General features: G+C 44.2%; 1 protein-coding gene across 1 annotated transcript in view; it reads left to right on the top strand.

The window, feature by feature from the left end:
• Positions 1–2,518: 2,518 nt before the first annotated feature.
• Positions 2,519–23,028, top strand: part of Tpo (thyroid peroxidase) — a 72,963-nt gene continuing 52,453 nt past the window's right edge. The window contains exons 1-5 of the mRNA XM_036171173.1: positions 2,519–2,590; positions 3,232–3,332; positions 8,729–8,813; positions 14,113–14,264; positions 16,880–17,012. Coding sequence (XP_036027066.1) covers positions 2,583–2,590; positions 3,232–3,332; positions 8,729–8,813; positions 14,113–14,264; positions 16,880–17,012 — 479 coding nt within the window. The 5' untranslated portion in view covers positions 2,519–2,582. The remainder of the gene's footprint in view (positions 2,591–3,231; positions 3,333–8,728; positions 8,814–14,112; positions 14,265–16,879; positions 17,013–23,028) is intronic.

Genomic DNA, 23,028 nt, shown 5'->3' with positions numbered 1-23,028 from the left:
AACTTTAAGGAATGTTGAGACCAGAGAAGATGATGGAGACCTGGCTTGTGAAATTTCAAAGGGAAGCAAAGACTCTAATGAGTTATTTATGTGAGAAATCTGTGGTGTCTCATCAGCTGGAGCTGAAGAATCAGCTGTGATTAAAAAGAGAACAGAACCACTAAAGTAAAACCTTTGCTTTGCTGGGACAATTGATGTTGGTCAGCTGGAACTTAGAAATTAGCAGTGATTAAGAAGATATCACCATCATTTAGCCAAAATCCTTCTGGGAAGTGTTTCCTGAGAGAAACATAGAAGCTGTGTTCAGAGGTGGCCAAGGTTGTACCTCGTGCTGGCAGTTGAACTTCATAGTGTAAGAGTCACCCAGGTGGTACTGGTTGTGAAGGCTCGAAGGGATCAGAGAGAGCAGCTGAGGCTTGGCACTATGATAGGCCACTGGTGATGGTGCAGCCTCAGTGGCAGTTGAAGGCCCAGGACTGAAGGGGTCATGCAAAGAAGTTGAGGCTTGGCACCATGAAGAGAGCCTAGGAAAGGCTATTGGTGAAAGTGCAGCCCAGTTGCAGCAGAGACCCCAGCGTTTTGGAGATGGCAGGACTGTGGGATGACCAGCAAAAGTAGCAGCAGCAGTGGAGTGGCTCCATCCTGAGCTTAGAAGACAAGTTGTGTGTTCTGCAGAGGGCAGAGCTGGAGAAGTGACCCACCCCCTTTGAAGGAGCCCATAAAATCATGAGTCAATCCCAGATATTGGATATTTTGTTATTCACACTGTTGGAGTTTGGTTTTTCTTCGATCTGGTTCTGACTGTGCCCTGGTTCTTCCCTCTTAAAGTAAGAAAGTATTTGAGTTACTGTTTTTTAGGAGCTAACAGTTGAGAGATTTTGAACTTGTAAAGCAGATTTTGGATTTTTTTTTATTTTATTTTTCTTTATTAAGAAATTTTCTACTCCTCATGCTATCCACAGAACCCCCTCCTGCCACCCCCAGCCCTCTTTCCCAAGCCACCCCGCATCCCCACATCCCCCAAATCTTGGATTTTTAATGAGACTGAAAGTGTGTGTGTGCGTGCGTGCGTGCGTGCGTGCGTGCGTGGTGCGTGCGTGCGTGCGTGTGTGTGTGTGTGTGTGTGTGTGTGTGTGTGTTTTGAGAAAGGGTTCCCCTGTGTAGTTTTGGTGCCTGTCCTGGATCTCACTCTGTAGATCAGGCCAGCCTCAAAATCGCAGAGATCTGCCTAGCTCTGCCTCCCGAGTGTTGGGATTAAAGGCGTGCTGCATATTTTAAAGGGACTGGATTTTTAATGGGTTTGGATTTGTAAAGAGTGTGGGACTTTTAAAGCTACTTACATTTTTATGTGAGATCTTGGGGATGAATGAGAAAGGAAAGTTTGTGGCTTAATGGTGATATGTGTGTGTCGAGTTGAAAAGAGGTCAGTTGTCCTGGATAGTTTATGTCAACTAGACACAAGCTGAAGTCATCTCAGAGGAGGGGAACTCAATTCAGACAATGCCTCCATCAGATCATGTTGTAGGCAAACCTGTAGAACATTTTCTTAATGAGTGATTGATGGGAAAGGTCCATCCCATTGTGGGTGGTGCCATCCATGGGCTCTTGGTCCTGGGTTCTATAGTAAAGCAGGCTGAGCAAGCCATGATGAGCAAACCAGTAAGCAGCACTCCTCCATGGCCGCTGCATCAGCTCCTGCCTCCAGGTTCTCACAATGTTTCCTTCTCTGACTTCCTACAGTGGTGGACTACAATGTGGACGTGTAAGCCAAATAAACCCTTTTCTCTCTAAGTTGCTTTTGGTCATGGTGTTTCATCACAGCAACAGTAACCCAAAGACACAGTGTGAGAAGGGAATTGGGGAAAGATGCAGAGAGAGAGGATGATAAGTAAGGCTAAGGAGAGATTATGAGAAAGGGATATGAGGCGAGGGTATGAGAAGATGTGAAGATAGGCTGTGAGGAAAGAGTGCATGGGAAGAATGCGAAGGAAGAATCTGAGAAAAACTAAAGAGAGGACATGAGAGGATAGGAAAAGGATGTGAGAAGAGGTCATGAGGAGATATGAAGAGAATATGAGGAGAGGTAAAAAGAGGAATATATGAGGTGATGCTGTTTTAAGCAAATCCAATCATTCTGTCGTCCTTTGCTTTGTACACTAAAGTACTAACTGGTGTCCACATATGGATGTAACTTTTACCCATCACTATAGCTTAATAGAGATAAGAGGGGAAATTGCACCCTGTAGTTAAGAGGAAAAGTTACAGTTTTCTAGCATTCACTCTGCTGCCTTCATAGGGGTCTTTCTAAGTCAGGTGGACAGAGTGTCCCCCATGATGTGACACCTTCTTTCTGAACAGCCAGGACACATAGGAACTTGGCAGAAATACAATGCTAAGCAAACATTGAATGGAGCCACTCCCATCAGAAACTTGAGTGGGTATCAGAGCCAGAGCACAGAGTCTATTTATATGGTAGGTGACCAACTCCCAGAAAACTAGTCAAGATTCACATTTCAGAAGTTAAGACCACAAAGAACGCATCCAGCTGTGCACACCCTACTTCCTCAGCTGAGAAAAGGAAAATGGTCAGGTTGTAAAACTTTTTATTTTCCATTTTCTAAGAGAAATCTATCATGAAAGGTGTAAAGTTGTCTATGGGAGACCATTATTGTGCTGTGTGGCAAACGGAGCTTTTCTTAGCAAAGCCTGGCAGCGCCCTGTTCCCATGACTTCAGCTCAGGTGTGCTGGGTTGCTTATAGACCCTCATGCACTATGATGTGTTCTCCCTAGGATGTCCTGCTTAGCAAAGTCAGGGGTTCAAAACCAGCTGTGTCTAAAACTAGGAAAATAAAGACTTAGAAAGTGGAGCATGACCAATTTTGGATCTTCTGTTTCTTCTGAAATCACTTGATTATAGCCCTCATTCCATAAGAAACACAGCAGGTGCAAGGATTTATTTATCTTTGTAAGTGCTAAATGCTTAATGTCAGATGTTTGCTCCACATAGATGTGTTTGGATAGACAAATGTCCAATTCTCTAGCCCTACATTTCTGACAGAGGACCAGCTCTGATAAGCACCCCAGGCTGTCTGTGCATCTGATGACTGAGTGTCTTTACTAAGGAGTGGCAGCCTTGGACTTGGGAGGGCCCACCTGAGGAGAGGCCTGGGTATTTATAGTAGATCCCACAATGTACTGCTGAATACCTGATTATCTCTTCCCCACTTCAGCTCCAGAATGAGAGCACTTAGAGCCATGGCAGTCACACTGGTGGTAATGGGAACTGGAATTTTCTTCCCTTTCATCTGGAGATGCAGAGAAGTCTGGTGGGGTAAGTAACAAATAATATGTGATCTTTTCATCTTGTAAAGTTGTTTTTTCACACTCAACAAACTGAACATGTTACGGCAGCTGTTGAGAACCAGTTAAGACCCTTTTGTGCTTTTCAAAGAGAATAATGTAATTCTTCAGTTTAGAAGGATGAAATTGTAATTCCTCCTTTAAAAGAACTGATTTTTCTTTCATGATTGCGGAACAAATCATTTCCATTTTACTTGTACCTATATCTGGAAGAAAAGTTCTGAGTATTTTTGTTCCTTTGTTATAAAACCATCTTTCATTAAATGTCTCTAGTACAGTTTCTGGAATTAGTCAGATGTATGGAAAATTACGGCAAGAAAGCTACTGAGATGTCACGGTTAGCATAATCACTCTTTGCAATAAAGAAGGAAAAGGAAGAAGGGAATGGAGGGGAAGAAGAGAGAGACATGGGGTAAGGAGGGAGCAAGCTTCCTGGTGGCAGAATGCTGGAGGGGCATTTGCTGCTCCCCATCTCTCAGACACAGCCCAGCCCTTGGGCCTCAGCACACTCATCCACATCTGAACCTGCTTCCTGCCAGGAGCCATGTTCTGCCTGTTTTTTTGAATGCTTGGACATCATGACTGTGCTGAAGTCACCAGCTGCCTTTGCAAGCTCAGGAGTTCCCGAAGAAAGCCTCCCTCCTTCCTTCCTCCTTTCCTACCTTCCTTCTGGGTGTTCCCACTGGTTACACTGGGAACTGCAGGGCACTCCATCTGATGGGCATACTATTCCCTTTTCAAGTCTGGGTCCCTTCAACTGACCATCACAGGAATTTCTGCTCAGCCTTAACTTAGGAAGTATGCTGCCATTGACAACCAGAGGAAACAAAAGAGGAAGCCATTTTAAATCTTACTCCTTCACGCCAACCCTTCTAACATCTGGAACATAACAGGTGTGCAGCACACAGACAGGGAGTAAATCACTTTATCCTTTTGTTTAATAGTTAATCAAGGCCCTAGAGAAATAAAACAAGATGGAAAAGGGAGAGGTCGAGAGGCTAGTCAAGACCAAGCTGTTGCACCCGTGAGCTGTTCATAAAAACATCTGTACAGCATGGCTTTAAATTTTAGAAATTGTGTTATTTTCAAAAATCAGGATGTGGGTTATCTATAACTCACTGCTCACATGTGTTTTGTTTTGTTTCTCGAGACAGGGTTTCAGTATGTAGCCCACATAGCCTGGAACTCACTATGTATGAAAGGCATGATTTATAAGTCTGTAATATATTTAACTCTCTTGCTTACATTTTTAATAATATATGATAATGTATAAAACAACTTTTGCAATGATAGTACACTTGGAATGTATTTTACCATTCATTCTGATATTTTGAAGCAGATTTATTCCATAAATTTCTTATTTAGAAAATATGCCAGCAGTGGTGCCATGTGTCGATAGGCAAACACTAAAGAGGATGAAACAAGAGAATCACAAGGTTAAGGCCAGCTTTGGCTATACGTCTGGTCTGGTGTAGGTCAGCAGGGAGCATTTGGCTTGGCATATATGAGGCCCTGGGTTTGGTACTAAATAAAAGAAAATCATTAAAATTTTGTTTTGTTTCTTGAGACAGGGTTTCAGTATGTAGCCCACATCAGCCTGGAACTCACAATGTAGAACACACAGCGATCTCCCTGCCTCTTTAGGTTCTTTTGGTGTGGTGGCACACCTGTCATCTCAACCTAGGCAGGAGGATTAAGAGTTCATGGCTAGCACTGGATATATGGCAAGTTGAAGTGAGCCCAGCCTGGACTTCATAAGACCCTGTCACAGACAAACACAAAAGCAAGCAAAAAGTATTTGCTTCACAGTGGTTCAATTTTATATTCTTTGATGTATGAACATTATTTAGTCAGCTGAAAACAAAACAGCAGTCCTTTGAAACAATACATATTCACTGCTAAAATGTATTTGAAACATAGTTTTCATTTGGTCTATTTTACCATAGCCAAAATTAAATGCATTTGGAAGATGACAATGCAGAGGTGACTTTGTGCATTTGGGTGACATCAATGGCACTTTGGGAAGCAAAGCTATAGGACACACACACATCACTGTGCAGAGGCAGATGGCTCCGAAACACAGAGGAAAAGAGTCCTCATCACCTGGAAATTCAGTAATAAAGTACTGAAAATGAAAAAAAGGTTTCATTTTCTCCTGAAGTATACCCACGACCATTATAAATCTAAGAAAACTTTGCTCGGAGCATCTCTTGACAATGCTTGGTAGCACATGCTTCCTGAAGACCAGTGTATTCCTCTCTACAAACTGAGACAGGCTTCCAATGTTGGTGCAAAATTAAGATCCGTGCGAAATTATCTGCATGGTGAACTCAGCAGCAAGTTGTAGCTGTGAAAAGAAAATAAGATGCAAATGAGCAGCGTGAGCAGGAAAGCTGCCTGCAAATCCTGAGATTGGGAAGCTAGCCTAGTGGGGGAGTTTGTTTAAAAGGAAAGCTGGCGAGCTCTGTTCCAGTTCACCAGATTTCTGAAAACAGAGACTATCAAAACAGGATCCACACATGGCTGTGAGCAAAAGCCAAGTGATCTGAGTAGCCAAGGGCAGCCCTTAGGAGCCTGGGACCTCAGTGACTTTGGAGAGGAAACCTTGGTTTCTTTGCTGTGTTTCATTCCATTTTGCTTTGTATTAGTGAACATGTTTGGAATTACATAGCCTGTTTCTTTGTCCTGACACACAGTATCTTCTTGTACAATGACTTCTTGCATTCCAGCTATGAATATGCAAAGGGTGGGATTCTAGAGGCCAGTGTGCCTCCCAGAGCAGATGGCACTTTCAGGAGGTACACGTGGAAAGCCAGATGACAGGTGATATCTCCCAGACAGGGAATAAGTCAAGTTATGCTCTAGAATTTGGATTGCTCTTATAGAAAAACAGAAGAGGCCAAGTTGAAATTCTCAGGGCCATTGTCCTAGCCTCAACCACAAGTCATGGGTAGCCTATGCACCTGCTGGGTGATCTTGAGATACAGAGCATGCCGCAGGTCGTAGAGAAGCCCTATGTCTCCACCTGCTGGCCAGAAAATCCACTTGCAGAGTGTTTCACCCCTCCCTGAGGGGAAGAAAGAAAGAAGGCTCCAGGTCTCCAGTCAGGCACAGACATCCCAGAACCCATATCACAATCCCAGCTGCCAGCTGCCTAGTGGCATTCCCCATTTATCTGTCTCCTCACAGCTTGTTCACCAACCACTGTTTCCTCTTTTCTTCCTCCCTCCATCTCTCCCTCCCTTCTTCCCTTCCTCCTTCCTTCCCTCTTTTCTTCCTTTCCTGAGCATGCCATCTAGCCAACTTCTCAGCTCTGCTCTGTCAATTAGCTCTGGCAGCTCTCATGAGACATCAGCAAACAGACCAAGGCTTGCTGGCTGCCAGTTTTTTCTCTTGTTTATCCTTCCTTTGTCTAATTTATGCAGCCCCAGAAAGTTAACCTGAGATGGGCAGAGGGGAAGATTCTCTCCTCTGTTGTAGATAAACGAGACATCTCTCTTTATCCAAAACATAATTAATTTAAAATCTATCCAGTCCCACAGGGATTTTAGAAGATCATAGATGAGAAAGTATTTCTGCAGGAAAATTTTCAATATAAAAATCTTTGGTTCAAAGACAAAATTTGAAATAAACCTTTCTTTAAAATTTGGTAAAATATTTTGTAATATAGCATTTAAGTATAAGCAATGCATGATCAGTTTAACTTAAATTTCATTTTAATAGGTGTAAGTATCAGGAAATTCTCTCACTGGCAGCTACTATTCCCCAGAATAGTAAATACACACACAAAAAATTTTTTTGCCTTATAGTTAATTCTTCTAGTCAATCATTCAGGTCTTACACACACAAATGCCTCCTACGTCTAAGTCCAACCTCCGCTAGATAGAGGCCGTGCGCCCAGCTCTCTAAGGTTCACAGTGCACAGGATACACCATGAAGAATGGATCAAGTTCTTCTGCATCCACCCAAAGGGTCATTATTTTGTTAAAGAAGAGAAAATGAGTTGCCTGTTTTAAGTAGCTAGTTTGGGGGTGGGTGGGATATGTACACAGATATGTAAGGGCGTTTGTGTCCGTGTCCGTGTGTGTGTGTGTGTGTGTGTGTGTGTGTGTGTCTAGAGGCCAGAAAAGGGCATCAGGAGTCCTACCACTCTCTCCATCATTAGCCTAAGACAGATTCTCTCCCTGAACCTGAAACTAGACTGGCAATCCTCAGTGATCCTCCTGTCCCTGCTCTGTGCAGCATTTCAGTAAAAGGTACATGAAGTCATGCCAGACTTTTTTATGGATATTGAGATCTGAACTGAGTTCCTAATGCTGTATAGCAGATGTTCTTCTTCCCTAAGCCATTTCTCAGTACCAGAGGATGGTATTTTTTAAAATAAGGGGGAAATCGGGCTATCACACCCAGAGCTTTGAGATACTAAACCTAGCCCTCGTAGATTGTTAGGGTCTTGTATTCCACAGAAAGGAGTCTGAGTGTTACTCATCAGGGTCTTTGTGTTGTGAAGGGAGGCACAGTCCAGCAGGTCCATATTTTAAAAGACTGGAAGGAAAGGAAGGTGAGATGTCTCAGCTGTCACTTTTCCCACTCAGTGATGGGAGTGTAGGGGAAGCCAGTTATGAGGTACAGAACTTCTCAAAAAGGCATTAATGAAGTGAAAGGAAAAGAGACCCATTTTCAAGTGTCTCCAACAGCACTGGACTCCAGACAAACTATCAGATGCTATCTTAGCCAGTGTTCTATTGCTGTGAAGAGACACTGTAACCAAGGCAATACTTAGAAAAAGAAAGCGTTAAATGGCGGCGTGCGGGGGGGGGGGGGGGTGTTAACATACAGTTTTTAGAGGGTTAGTCTAAGATCATCATGGTGGGAAGCAGACAGACAGTGTCTGGAAGATGAGTACTTTTCCCAGCTAGTGAATCCAGGACCACAGCTGACTCAGAAATGGAAATGAGAATTGAGTATAACAAGGTAGTGGATTTAGAAGTCAGCAGGGAGAATTAGTAGACACTGTGCCCCAAGCTGGTGTCTTGGGGACTTGAGATCACAAACGTCTCAGATTCTCCAACTGTTTCCCAACATATTGCTGCTGCTTGCATCAAATGGCAAAGGTAGATGCTGTCAGGTGCTGAATGATATAGGCCCTCTCACTGACACAGTGTCTGAAATATGCTTAGTTTACCTTTTTACAATCTGTTTCATTTGTATATAAATGCTAATGCTCAAGAACAGCCCAATAATCCATTCATTTCTAGAGACCATGTGACTGGCATTGTGTCCATCTGCACTTGAGGAAGAAAGCTAAAGCTGGCAGAGTTACTGCACTGTGGATCCATTTTAGTGGTGCCATGTTTTATATCCTAGGGAAGATGATGAAGTCTCGTGTTACCCGTGTCGTGGAAGCGAGCCAGCTCATGGTGGACAATGCAGTCTACAGTACCATGAAGAGGTAAGGGACAGTGTTCACCATTACCCCCTCTTGCAAATGAGGCTCATGTGAGAGGACTCATGATTCCAGTGCTGTTGGCAACAATGAAAAAATAATCCTCCGTCTCCAACTCTCAGCTCAGAGAAACACAGATCAAAAGCCCGTAGTGTATCATAGTTCAGGGTGCCATGATGGCAGAGTCTGACGCCTGGTCAGGAATAACATTCGGACACATCAAGGAAGAAGGGGTGCTGTATGCTTCAGGCTTGGTGCCTAAGCACTGGGATGTCCCCATGACACTACCTCAAGCCTGGAACCAAAGCTGCCTGTCATCTTTTCCTAAAACAACTGATATCATATATTCACTTTCAATTTTTCAAAAAATGTTTTATCATCTTATTGTATGTGTGTACATGTTTTGCTCACATGAATATCTAAGTACTACATGCATGCCTTGTGACTGCACTGGCCAGATGAGAGTATCAGATCTACTAGAACTGGATTACAGACAGTTATGAACAACACAGTCTGGGTGCTGGGAATCCACCCTGGGTCCTCTAGAAAAGAAGTCAGTGCTCTTAACTCTGAGCCATCTCTCCAGCCCCTGACATCATGCTTTTAAATATGTGCTAATGGTATCATGGTGTCTTGTTAGATGTTCAGAAAACTTCAGAAGACATACTAGGTTTTGTCTTCACAAGCTTATTGTTTTATTGGAAGTTGGTGAAAAGTCACAGCATCCCTCAAGGAACAAATTATTACCCGACACCTTCTGATTTGCTTCAAATTTCTATTATTCCAGGCAGAAAATGTTTTCATTATTCCACATTGGCTACAGACAAATTGTTACTTGACTATTTAAAAAAATTGAAGGTGAACAAAAGAGGGAACAATATTCCCTAGATGAACTGATGGGAATCATCTGGGAAGACAGAGAGTTTTTAGTAGTACGGGATGCTCCTGGGAATCTTAGAGCCAGAGGAGTTACCCACTGGAGGTGGGAGAGGTAGCAGAGAATTCATAAACCTAGAAGAGTTTCATGGTGTGGATCTCTTGGTGCGGGAAGGCCCCCGGCTGCACTGTTTGGGGAGGAAGGGGCATGAGGCTGAACTGGCAGTAGGAAGTAGAGCCAGGTCTAAGGGCTGGCAAGAGGGGATAAGGCCTATGCCAGTCATTGCTGGGCCACCTAGATCAGATGTACTGTAGGAAGTAGCTCCAAAGACCCCTGTGTGGGGAACCAGTTATGCTCACCAGCGCTTTCTGGGTTTAAGAGTAAAGACACTAATGCCTCTATTCTCTTGGACCAAGAGTCCTCATCAGACCAAGCAGATGAGCTTTCCTGGCTCAAACTAGCTTTTGTGTATCTGCAGATGCACAAAACAAATTTATATCCATATAGTCACCAGGCAGTCTCCTCTATCTCTTCCTTTCTCCCTCTCTTCTCCTTTCTTTCTCCCTCTCTTCTCCTTTCCCTCCCTCCATCTGTACTCCCTCCCTCCCCTCCTTCACTCTCTCCTCTCCCTCCCTCCCTTCCTTCCCTCCCTCCTTCATTCCCTCTCAGAATGTGGATAAGATTACTTTCCCTATTTTTTTCTCTGCTGAGAGGCAGTGGGTCTGGGGATACAGGAAGCTGTAGATAGCACAAAGAGCCAGGATTGCCTCCTCACCCACTAGGCCCACTCCTAGAGCAACAAATGTGCTCCCTTCCAGCATTCAAAGCGAATTTCTAGTTCACAGTCGCCCATGGGCTCCAGGATACACTCAGCTGGATTATCAGTGCTCAGATCGATGACATCATCTTAGTCTGCCAATACTGAAATATTCCAGGTTCCACTTGGCAGCAGATTGAGAGGCAAAGGGCACAGGATGGTTTAATGAGGATGACACTGCTGGGCAGCATTCTCCACTTCTCAAACACCCCGGGGACTAAAGAGAACATAAATCTGATATATGGCTCTCCTCGGCTTTTCACATGAGGAATGCTGAGCCAGCTGAACAGAGCTCCTGAAATGTGAGTGTAAAGTATCCTTCTGCAAATATAAGGACACACGCCCATCGTTGAATACCCTTCCAGTCTCTGCAGCTGGAGTGTTAATGAGCCCTACACAATGATTGGAGACATGCACTGTGATTGGAGGGTTAACACATGGAGCTGCCTATTCTGCTCCCTAGGGGCAGCAGCAGATGGACAGCTGACTGGGCAATTGATACAAACACTTCATCGAGCCCCTAAGATCACAGTGCATGGCAGGCTGGGTATGAAGGGAGATAATCTGCCAGGGAGGACCAGTCCTCTTGAAGGGCTGTGTGATAGATAAGGGGACAAACCAGAGGAATATAGAGGCACTGGTCCATGATAATGACTGCTCTCATCAGCAAGCTGTGAGGACTAGAATGCCCAGTCTAGGGGTCAAGGTACCAGAGAAGACTGTTGCTGGTGGCTGTCTACCTCAGAACAGAGCAGGGTATTGGCATCACCAATCAACAGGCCAGGGGTTCTTTTGCTCTCCAGATAGGAATCCTGGGCGGGCAAGGGGAAGCACTCCAGTTGCTCTCATTTCCCTGTTTGGCTGCAGAGAACAACAGCAGTAGCCATGTAGAAGCATCAGAAAGTGGTGCCCGCCAGTGTTACAGTCCCTGTGAGTCTCAGGTATAAGGGCCCTTAGCCTTACAAGTGTACCAGTACCTACCAGGCCTGGAGTTTTAGAAATTTAGCCCTTGGCAGAGACTAGTATTACAGCTCTCAAGCTAGGGTCTAAGACCCTAATTGACAGCTCCCTGAGAATATTCCATCAACTGTGGCTGACATGTTCTCATCTCTGGCTTCTTACACCCTTGTCCTTCCTTTATCTGAACTCTCCACTCCCTCCTCATCTTTTCTTCTGCTTTGCTCTTCCTACCCTAGCTGCTCTCAGACTGATCATCTGCTTCCTGGGCAGTCAGGCAGCTGGATGCTCAGCCCCTCCCTAGCACCAATCACAGACATCAAGGCTTGGGTTTTAGACCCGTTCCAGTCTTTAGCCCCAGCACCAGTCTGAGCAGTTTTTCTGCTAGAACATCAGACGTGCTCCTTGAGGAGGCAGACAGGGTTCATGGCAGCAAAAGGCCCAGGACAGACCACCTGGGCTCCTTGTTTCCCATGCTGCAGTGTCCATTGGGGTATTCAATGGCTGGTTCTGTCATAGTGATAGCCAGCTGGCTGTTAGACTGACGGTTTTTCCCCTCAAGGCAGCAAAGGGCAGTCAGGAAGAGTTCATCAACCACTAAGAGAAAGACAAATCACCCTGCACCCAAAATATGTGCCCGTTTACAAAGATGAACATCAGAAGGGGTGCTCAAAATACCAACATTAAGACACCCCATTTTCCCTGTTAGCAATGTCCTTTGCGCAAATCGAGAAATGTCTCTGTCTTTAGAGGCCATGCTCCTGTCTACCATTAGCATCTCAGGAAGATACAGCCCTGCTAGTGACGAGAGACAGTGACCTCCACCTCTGAACTGGGGTCTCCTGGCCTCTGTCAGTTCCCATGGAGCTTTGATCAATTCATGTCTTAGTTTGCATGTTGAATAACCTGTCTCCTCAAGGCTCAGGACTTCATTGGATCTTTTACAAATATGTGGATAAGTAAAAAATAGAAGTATTTGATAAATCATATTTTATATCATGGACATTGGTAGACAGAGTCACTCATTTCCAGTACAAGTGATAGGGGGGAATGATCCCACTTTTCTCCCAGGGTATCCCCAGGGAGAAATGAGGAATATGTACATAGAAATATAGAGGAGAGAGGCATAAACACAGGATAGCCTTGGGAGGGCCTGGGTCAAAACCACCAGCCCCTTCTGTCTCTACTAAAAGGCTTTTAAAGGAATGCCAAGGGGTAGAGCAAAAAGCCCTCCCCACAGTGCAGCCAAGTGCAGACCATCCCAGGCACCTGGTGACCGTGCACATGTTCAAGCCATCCCCTAATGCAGGCCTGCTGTGTAAAGCAAGCTTAGATTTCACTAGGAAGCTTTTGTGGTTCCCAAAGTGTGTGTGTGTGTGCGCGCATGTGTGTGTGCGCGTGTGTGCGTGTGTCTGTGTGTGTGTGTATTTCAACATGCTGCTGTCACTCATACCTACTTTGTAAAAGTTACTCACCTTACATGAGTTAAATGTTAAATTCCCCACCTACAAAACTGTCATAATCATAGTATTTATGTCCTGAGGTTTTTAAGTCTTACTTGTATTGCATATTTGGGGGTGAGCAGCACGCTGTTTGGATATACACAGAGATGTGGAAATGATTACAGCAGACACTGTCAGTCACCTGAAGTAACTGGTTTTGTTCTGTAATAAGAGCAAGTGGCCTCTTTTATCATGTTTTCAGGCTATACTGTGATGCAGCCACACTGACGCACCTGAAACATGACGTTTGCTCAGAGAGCAGTATGCATTTTAGGCTATTAATAATAAATGGAAAATATAAACATTCCATTTAATCACAGTATGAGAAAACTGAAAAGAAGGCTGGATTGTTTCCCCCAAAGCCACAGTGATATAAACTTGTGTCCATCTGGGACAACCAAGAGCGGGAAAGGACATTTGTGCCAGCTGCAGGGGTCTGCCCGGCCTCAGACACTCAGACTCTGGGGGTGGTTGATTTGATGTTCCTCCCCACTACAGCTGAGATACTCTGCTCTGCGGTGACTGCCCGGCCCAGGTGTTGATGAGAACCAAAGAACTGTTCAAGAGAATCAAGATCATTTAGATAGGGGTGCTTCTTAAAGAGAAATGATTGGCTGTTTTCTTCAGCACCCAATATTGATACTCTGTTTCTGTTCTACCCTTTTACGGACCCCAGCAATTCTGTGGTTCAGAACCATCTAGTCGTTGTCTTTGTAAGCCCCTTGGTGCATTGTCTGGTATGTGCAGTCACTCAATAAGTGTTCTATTTATTGGTGTACATGTATATGTGATATGTGTTAGTGATGGGGGAGTTTGTGGGGGGATATCTGTGTGCAGGTTCACATGCACACACATGAGGAGGCCAGAAATGAACCTCAGGAGCCTTCTACAAAAATTACATATATTTTGAGACTTGTTCTCTCATTGGAATATATGGGACTCACCAGCTAGGCTACGTTGGAAGGTGCCCAAGAGATCTACCTGTCTCTACCAACCCCCCAAGCACTGGGATTACAGGCACATTTCACCATGCCCAGATTTTTCCATAAGTTCTGGAGATCTAATTTGAGTACTTACATGTTTGTTCATCAAGTATTCTTGCCAGCTGAGCTGCCTCTCCAGCCCCAGTTAACGTATATCTCCTTATTCTAGGAACCTCAAGAAAAGGGAAATCCTTCCCCCAACCCAGCTTCTCTCTTTCTCCAAGCTGCCAGAGTCCACTAGTGGGACTGTTTCCCGAGCAGCAGAGATCATGGAAACATCAATACAAGCCTTGAAACGTGAACAATCACAGTTCTTCACAGGTAAATGGCCACATGCCACTGCCTCTGCTTAAACCCACACACAATTTCTTATTTGTGTTATTCTGAGAAATACAGTTCCTCTGGTATTTGAATCCTATTTAGAGAAACATGCATTTTGTGGTCTAAAATAAATTGGGAATTTTCCTGTAGCCTCCCACCTAGTGAAACATGGGGAACACATTCACTCATAGGAGCTCTCTGAGGAAATATTCATTCCAGTTGTGTCTTGTCACAGCAAACAGAGGGCTGGACAGGAGCTTCAGCTCCCAGTTTGTAGCCAGGACCTTCGGACTTAGTTACTCAAGGAACGTGACCGCCTCATGGGCTTTCCAAAAATGAGGTGAGTCTGCAGTCTCTTGCTGCTCACATGGTGGCTGCTGTAGAGCACAGTGGAAGAAAGCATGAGCCACCTCAGATCAAAACCTCTGTGGACCTGAGATACTGAAGCAAATGCAGGCACAGCCCAGAGATGCATCATTACTTCTATGAAGCCACACTCAGAAAATCTGCTTTCTTTTAACAAGCTCAGTGAGATTTATTTTGGATACAGTGCCGTGAGCTACTTGATCTCTGATACATGTTAATTTAGTGCTGCTTTGCCTGATACGATGAACTCCTTTTAAACCGGGATCAATCACAAGTCTCAGATCCTACACTGAATAGTTATGTTTAATTGATTTTTATAGCAACCAAAAAGTCATTCCTAAAAGAGTTTTGTTTCAGACCACATAGCTGAAAGACCTTTCTAAGGACATTGGTCCCTACCCAGCAATGACATCAGCTCAGACAGTGGTAGAAGTGATATGGGGTGACCCAGCCCAAGGATGGGAGCTTGCTGACTCCTGCTTTCATTTTGCAAGGCTCTCAGCCCAGACCAGAGTGAGAGCACATTGGGATGACAGACCATAATGTGAAACTGAATACCCTAAAGGGTATTTTAAATTTATTTAAGTAATAGACTTAGCCACTCCAGAACATTTTAAGATATAAAAAGGAAGGTGAACCAATCCAAATAGACTTCCTAACACAAATGCATAATGAAGTAAGATCCAAACTAGTCTTAATAATAAAAACCCAGAGTCAGATATTGAGAGTGAAAGCTGAAAGATCAGAGAAGCAGAGCAGCAGCCACTAGAAAGTTCTTACCTCTACTAATCGAATCCTCAGATTGAATGGGCAGCCAAGATCCTGTCTCCACATCCCTAGTACTGGCATTAAAGGCATGAGCCACCACTGCCCAGCTCAGTTTCTCTTTTAGGCTAGTTTAGTCTCCTGTAGCCCAAGGTGGCCTTGAACTTCCTGATCTTCCTGCTTCCTCCTCCCAAGTGCTGGATTAAAGGTGTGTGCCATCACTGCCTGGCCTCTATGGTTAATTAGTGGCTGGTTCTGCCCTCTGATCTCCAGGCAAGCTTTATTTGTCAGAACACAAACAAAATATCACACACCAGCGTAAACAAACAGTAAGTGCCCTGGGTAGAGGGACCAGATGTTTCTGAATGTAGGATTGTTGACTAACAAAAATTTGAACCTCTGAGTCTTTTAACAAAATTGCATTTGCTATGCTCTGTAAAATAGGGGACACACAGCCCTCACACAGCTGGAAGCAAATTCTGCTCAGTTTACTTACTGTTCCCCGAGGCTTGCTATGGAATACTCACTGTTGAGATGCTTGCTCTGTTTCTCTTCTGTTTGAAAACAAGGTCCATTACTGTTGGATTTATCTTCTAGTGCAGTGGTTCTCAGCCTTCCTGATGCTGAAACCCTTTAAAACAATTCCTTGCGTTGTGGTGACCCCTAACCATAAAACTATTTTAGCTACTACTTCATAGCTGTAATTTTGCTTACTGAATCACAGTGTAAATATTTGTTATGCAGGATATCTGATATGTGACCCCCGTGAAAGGGATCATGACCCACAGGCTGAGAACCACTGTTCTAATGAGTATCTCAATTTCATTAGTATACAGCCACCCAAGTTTTGTAGGGTTATCTGCAAGCCTCTTCATCTTGATTTGTTGAATAACATAAACAGTGACAAAATTGGTAAGAAAAACAGTAAACATAAACCAAAGAGATTGCATCTGAAGGCTCTAATCTAGAGAAGTTTATAAGAGGGAAATAATCAATAGGAGAAAAGAAACAAAGGCTTTTATAGAGGAAGGAGTGACCACTATTAGCAAGGTAACCCGAGGCAAGTTTGTACAGGAGGATAGACATCCTGTCTTAGTATTCTCGTGATGCGCTGGATAATTGTGAAATGGGAATGTTTTTGTTGTGCAGCTATAATGAGTTGGCCCCAGTGATATATGCTATGAATGGGTGACAACTCTAAGTAGTAAGCCTACTGGCTTCTCTTCTTGGAGCTGCATGGCTCTCAGGATGTTTTTCTGAATCATCACAAAGCACAAAAGTAGACAAAACTCCCATGCTCCTAACAATGAAGATGCTCGAGGGGATTGAATGAAAGTGTACGTGACTGAGAAGAAGAGGGCGGTTTTCTCAGAATGGCGACGGAGTCTACACAGGGAGTCCTGATGCAGATGTTGAAGCTATGGTTGGCACACAGTTGGAAAAGTACTGATCTCACACACACTCTGGCCTGTCTTGTTATGTAGATGCCCTATCAGCAGACCTTCTGGGCACAATTGCCAACCTGTCAGGATGCTTGCCGTTCATGCTGCCTCCAAGATGTCCTGATACATGCCTGGCAAATAAGTACCGACCCATCACAGGTGCTTGCAACAACAGGTACTGTGTGAAGACCCTCTACCAGTCATGGGCCTCTCATGGCTTGATCATGACTACAAGCCATCATGCAGTAGGCTCTAGATCCATGAATTGTGACCAGCCATGCCTCTCTTTGCTCCATTCTCACACACGCTAGCTACTTGGCATTTCTATCCTCATGCTGCCCTGCACTACAGATAGAGACAGCAGAGGTAAACTTCTGTGCTCTGTCTCACTCTTATCTTCTAAAATCATAGAATGGATTACCCTCACCTAATATCTTAATCCACATGCTTAGACAGCATTCTTGATGTCTTCAAATCTCCTACCTGTCTCTAGTGTATTACCAGGACTTTCTGCTTCCTCACACCAACCTTGACTAATGTAAGAGTCTGGCCATCTGCCAGAAGGCATCAGGTCCTGTGGCATGTAGCTCTTGCTTCCCTTCATGTATGGGCCCAATGTTAAACAAAAACCATCACAAAGGCTCCCCTACTCCCTGATCTTGACTTCACTTGGCTTCAGAGTAAGATCTCAGCTCAGTGTATTTTTCTGGGGCATCCCACCTAGTCCAGCCAGCCACTTACTCAAGTCAATATTTGGATTACTTTCTTCATGTTTATCAATTTTAACCTTTTCCTTTACCCTCTCCCAATCCTGCACCCCTATACTATGGGGCCCATAATCCTGCCTTAATGATACATGGCACTGCATGTCATGGTTGAGTAGAGCTCCACACAAGAAGTGTGTGGAGTTAATATGGACAAGAGACACTACCTGCAGGAAGCCCCTTGAAGGAGACACTTATACATTCTGAAGAATCTTTTGGGTTGTTTCTGCTTGGCTGCCAGTAGATGTCAGCCCTTTCTTGAGTTCTCCCAACACTCGGTACGGACTGATGTGAGGTAGTTTCCACTGGTTATTATTCCACATGTTCTGGATGATCTTGTTTCCCTGGCTTGAGTTTCTACATTCAAGGTATTAATGTGACCATACCCCACACCATTACTTAATGTTTCACCTGGCAGTTTCCTCTCATCGGGACTCTAGCTGCCTCTGAAGATTCTGTTTCTGCAGTCACCATGTAGTTTAATATCAAGTCACTCCTCTTGTCTTGATTTTGGCACACCTATCCTGAGTTCAGCAGTGTACTTCTTAGTTCCCAGATCACTACTTGCCCAGGCAATAGCAGGATGTTTCCCTCTTGGGGTGTTACTTCCAGATTCCCAGCGAATTCAGCTTTGGTCAAACTTTAGCCTCTGTCTCCAGAGCTTGTGCTGGTCTTGTGTCTCTCTGCTGTATATCCAGCCCCTGGTCACATTTTCACAGCCTATCTTTTTCCAGCCCAGAGTTCCACCATGTGTGTAACTGAAGGGTCCCTCTGGAAATTACTCCTAGCCTTGGCCCAAACTTCATGATCCTGCCTCTAGAGAATTCACCTGATGTATCCTCTCATTTTTCAGCTGTTAGAATAGACACTACTGCTTGCTATCCTATTTCTTCCAGTGGGTCAGGCGGAGGTCGCCTTAGCTTTCTCTTCCTGTTGCTATGATAAAGTACCCTGACAAAAACAATTTAAGGGGGAAATTTTTATTCTGACTTATAGTTCTGGACTACATCATTGTGGGGAAGTCAGTGTGTCATCCTGAAACAGCTTCTCACATCATAACCACAGTCGTGAAAGAAAACACTGAATGTTTGTACTTGGCTGCCTTCCTCCACTTTATTTCATCCAGGATCCCCTGCCTAAGGATCACACACAATTAAGATGGGTCTTCCCACATCAATATAATCTTCCACAGGCATTCTCAGAGACTTGTCTACCAGATGATGCTAAATTCTGTCAGGTTGATGATCAACGCTCACCATCAAAAGGGGCTTCTCACCCATCATCTTACCTGTAAGTCCCTTATTGGGTAAATTGTGTGGTACTCGTAGTAAGGACTGAGAGGAGCTTTGTGTGTGTCTACATAGATGATATTCAATGTACTTCAAACATGAATGTTCACATGCTGAATTCCAGTAGAGCCTGATCATGAACCAAGGAGCCTCATACATGTGAGAACTTATTGCTGGATCCTAGTAATTAGGGGAAGGAGGGTACACACTGATCACAGAGGTCTTACCCCTTCTAGAAAAACAGACAGGATCCAACAGAAACAAAGACCTAAGTCACATGCAAGAAGCCAGTGTGGATCTTACCACAAAGAATCACCGCTTGGACACTGGCTTTTTCCACTCAAGAAACTAAGGTCAGGTGGCTGTGAGAAATGAGATGAAGCAGAACCCTCCTCCAATTACCATTACCCATGAACATGACTTTATAGGCAATCTAATTCTGATTGTTGGTAAGTTCTTACTGGTCTGATTGCTGCTGGCCCCTAGAAAACTCCAGGTGTCTACCCCACTGCCATAAGGTCAACACCTTCCATGACAGAGATGCTTCATTTTAGTCACTTGGCTGCAGCAGCATTTCCCCTTCCCTGAAAACACAGCCCTTAAATACCACTTATCTGGAAGCTTACCTCAGCTAGTTTAGAAACCTAGAACTGCCTACTTAGAGAGTTTCTGAGTCTACAGAAGATATCTAAATTCTCAGCCTTTCAATCCAACAGTTACCTTTCAGAATTGTTTCTCAGACCTGGGTGTGTTCTACCCACCCATGGAGGCTTTTTCTCCTACCCTTGCTGTCATTTTATTATTGAGCCTTTCCCTCTACTAGTGTTTATTAGCAGGAACCTTCAGCTATAGTCATCAAGCCCTGGGAAGTGGTAGCTGTTTTTAACCCCCAGGGTTCATAGAACCATGTCTGCTTCCTAACCCCAATACCATACTGCTCAGAACCCACCAGTAGGAAATGTGGGGTTTTTCATCTTTTAAAAACAGTCTCAGGGTTGGGGATTTAGCTCAGTGGTAGAGCACTTGCTTAGCAAGCACAAGGCCCGGGGTTCGATCCTCAGCTCAAAAAAAATAAATAAATAAAAATTAAAAAATTAAAAATTAATTAATTAAAAAAACCAAACCAGTCTCAGGGTTGGGGATTTAGTTCAGTGGTAGAGCACTTGCCTAGAAAGCACAAGGCCTTGGGTTTGATCCTCAGCTCTGGCCAAAAAAAAAAAAAAAAAAAAAGTCTCCAAGAGAGTATTTAGAAAAAGGAAAGCAAACTACGTAAAATCCAACCAAATGTAGAAGCCTCTGATATATTTAAACAGGCAAAGGGTTCACAATGAAGGGTAGAGAGAAGGAAGTATTCTTCCAGGCAGTAGCAGAACAGGTAAAGATGCTGAGCAGCCATTGTGAAACACAACATGTTCATATATGCTGGGTGCTGCAGAGGGATGGATCCCAAGCATGATACAGTTCAGAACCACGCCTCTGCCCTCAGGATGTAAACATGCAGTCTGATGAAACAGATACCATATTACAAATATTGTGTTAAACAAGTGCCTCCCAGAGCATGGAGAAGGGATAAGAACCCCCAAGAGCTGAAGGGAAGGCAGCCCTTGTAGCAGAAATAGATTACACAACAACCCATGTTCATGAGAGCTTGCAGCTGTTTGGTTGACTTTCTTTGCTTGGATAATCCACAATTCCCTGACTAGGGAACTGTAATTCCTTCTGAGTAGTTTTTGGGAGTAGAGATGTCTACCTACCTTGGGAAGCATCCTTCTACTTAAACTAAATTGGAAAGAAGGGACATGTGGATCTCTAAGGAAAGTGAAGAAATAGTGGGAGTGGGGTCAAGAGCCCTCCCCTGCAAGATGCAGATATGTATAGCACTTCTTAGAGTACAGCCTGAGATCCAAAGCTTAGCCCTGGAGGATGCAATATGACCCATTCAACAAGGATGGTAACAGATGAGGACTGGGCAAGACAGAGCATGAATTCCATCCCTGTGATATCATGCCCAAGGCTTGGCCTCTGGAAAAGAATATGGATGAGAATGTGACCCATTCTACCAGTCATGCATGTCCTCTGGGTCCCAGTAATGTCTGCTATGACTTGTCACCATGAAGTGACTCTTCAGCATCTAACCTCCTTGTTCTTGGCCCCAGGCATGAGCCTCAAAATGCCCCAGTGTAATTCAGCATGTGTTTCCAAGGAGAGCTGTCCTGGAGGGTTCCCGCAGTCAGTGGCTGACTTGACTGACCTCAGGATACTATAGTTCAGCCTCTGGAAAGCATGTGATGAGCACTGATGACCAGGTCCCTTGTGGTCTTATCACTCTCTCACCAGAGTTGACTTGAGGGACTCTAAACTTTGCCTAGTAGACAAGCTTGCCAACTATACCTCCTACACAAAGATATGTGCCATGGTCTGCAGGACCCTACTAAGGGCCAGCATGTCAACTTCCCTATAGTGCTGATCTGTATATTCACTCTTCATGGAGGACATTTTCTGTTTCATACAGAGTAAAGACTCAGAAATCATTCTTAGTGGAAGTGACAAACTCTGAAAAGAAAATTTGATGGATTTGTCTGTTACCATAGAACTCCCAATTCCATCTGCACATAGAATGTAATTTGTTTTACAACTTTCTATAGTCATCCCCTAATAGTTAAATTAAACTTTGAGTTTGCCTTCCAAACACATTGTGAAATAGGTTCCTAACTCCTAATAACTGACAGCTTCAATTAGGACCATTCCAGAAGGACTAGCAAGCAGGAGGTGGGATGTTCTAGGGAAGCCTGACAACTTCTGTATGCACATTGAGACCTTTTCCTACATGTGTGTCTGTGGGCACACATTTGCAGGCACCTTTAATCCATACTTCTTTCCTTTGTGTTTTAACATAAACTTATGAAATTGTGGAGCTTTCCTAGGAGGAATTAACACAATCAACCCCTTTGGGGAAAGTCTATGCATTGATAGTTAAGCTGCTTTAGAGAACAGTTGTTAGAAATACAAGCCTGTGTAAAATGTAAATCACGCTTTAGAATTCAAAGAAGATATCACTTAATGTGGAACTAGGTATTAGAAATTGAAACAACTCCTATTGGTGTGGTGGGACATGCTGGTGTCCTGTAGGACTCTGAGACCATCACTTAGGTACTAGTGGCTCCAGAAGATATATTTCTAAAACTCTTGAAGGTCACATTCACACCAACTGCATAAAAGCACATCCCTCATTCTGAGAGATCCCCATGTGCTTCTTGACGACAGCAATGACAAGCCCACCTCTAGGATGGTTTAATGTTCTCCAGTAGAGCAGCTCTTGCCAGAGATCCCTCTAATCAGGATCAGAGCTTCCTCACTCCTCCAGACCAGCTTCGAAGTATAGTGAACCCCTTGGACCACCCTAGGACTGCATGGCTGCTAAGATGTGCTGAGCTACTTACTCTGTGTGCCTGCCCCATGCAAAACAGCCACCATCCCCCTACCATGTAATTCCACCTTACTGCTAAGAAAGCAACATGCATGTAGAAGTGAAGATCAAAGCTAATCTCATATCTGACCCAGGGCTATTCTGCTACTTTCCCCTATGTGTTGGGGCTGGGTAGATGGTCAGAAAAACAAACCCAATGACATTTTCTAGCATAGTAGCTTCATGTTATCTATTCAGCTGGAGATGTATGGCTTCTTCCTAGTTAGAATGGGGAACGCTGAGAAGACTGCAGTGCCTGATGCCTGTGCCTAAGTCCTGGTCACTGGCACTATGACGGAAATAAGGCTCCTGAAAAGCACTTTCAGAAATGTTTCTGCTTATTGCTGCTGTCAATAATGGCCATCATTAATCCAAGCCTAATAAAGGGAGAACTAAAGATAAATGCAGGGTGATACATTGAACCCACTGAGGATGGAGGCTCAGCACCTGCTGACAGGTGTCTCTGTGTGGTCCCCCACAGCCCAAGGGCTCCAGAGCAGCAAGAGGTACTCAGCACTGTCCACCTGGGGTCTTCTGAAACAGTTGATCCCCACTGACACACTGTGTGTCCACAGCAACAACCCAGTGTTCTTGCGCACCTAAGACCTCCTAGTGAACTGTTGGAATAGAAAAGCCAACCAGGAAAGAAATTACAGTGAGGCTATGTGAACA

This window comes from Onychomys torridus, chromosome 21 (assembly GCF_903995425.1).
Source record: "Onychomys torridus chromosome 21, mOncTor1.1, whole genome shotgun sequence".
Classification (NCBI taxonomy): Eukaryota; Metazoa; Chordata; class Mammalia; order Rodentia; family Cricetidae; genus Onychomys; species Onychomys torridus.
This window is presented reverse-complemented; position numbering and strand designations above follow the sequence as displayed.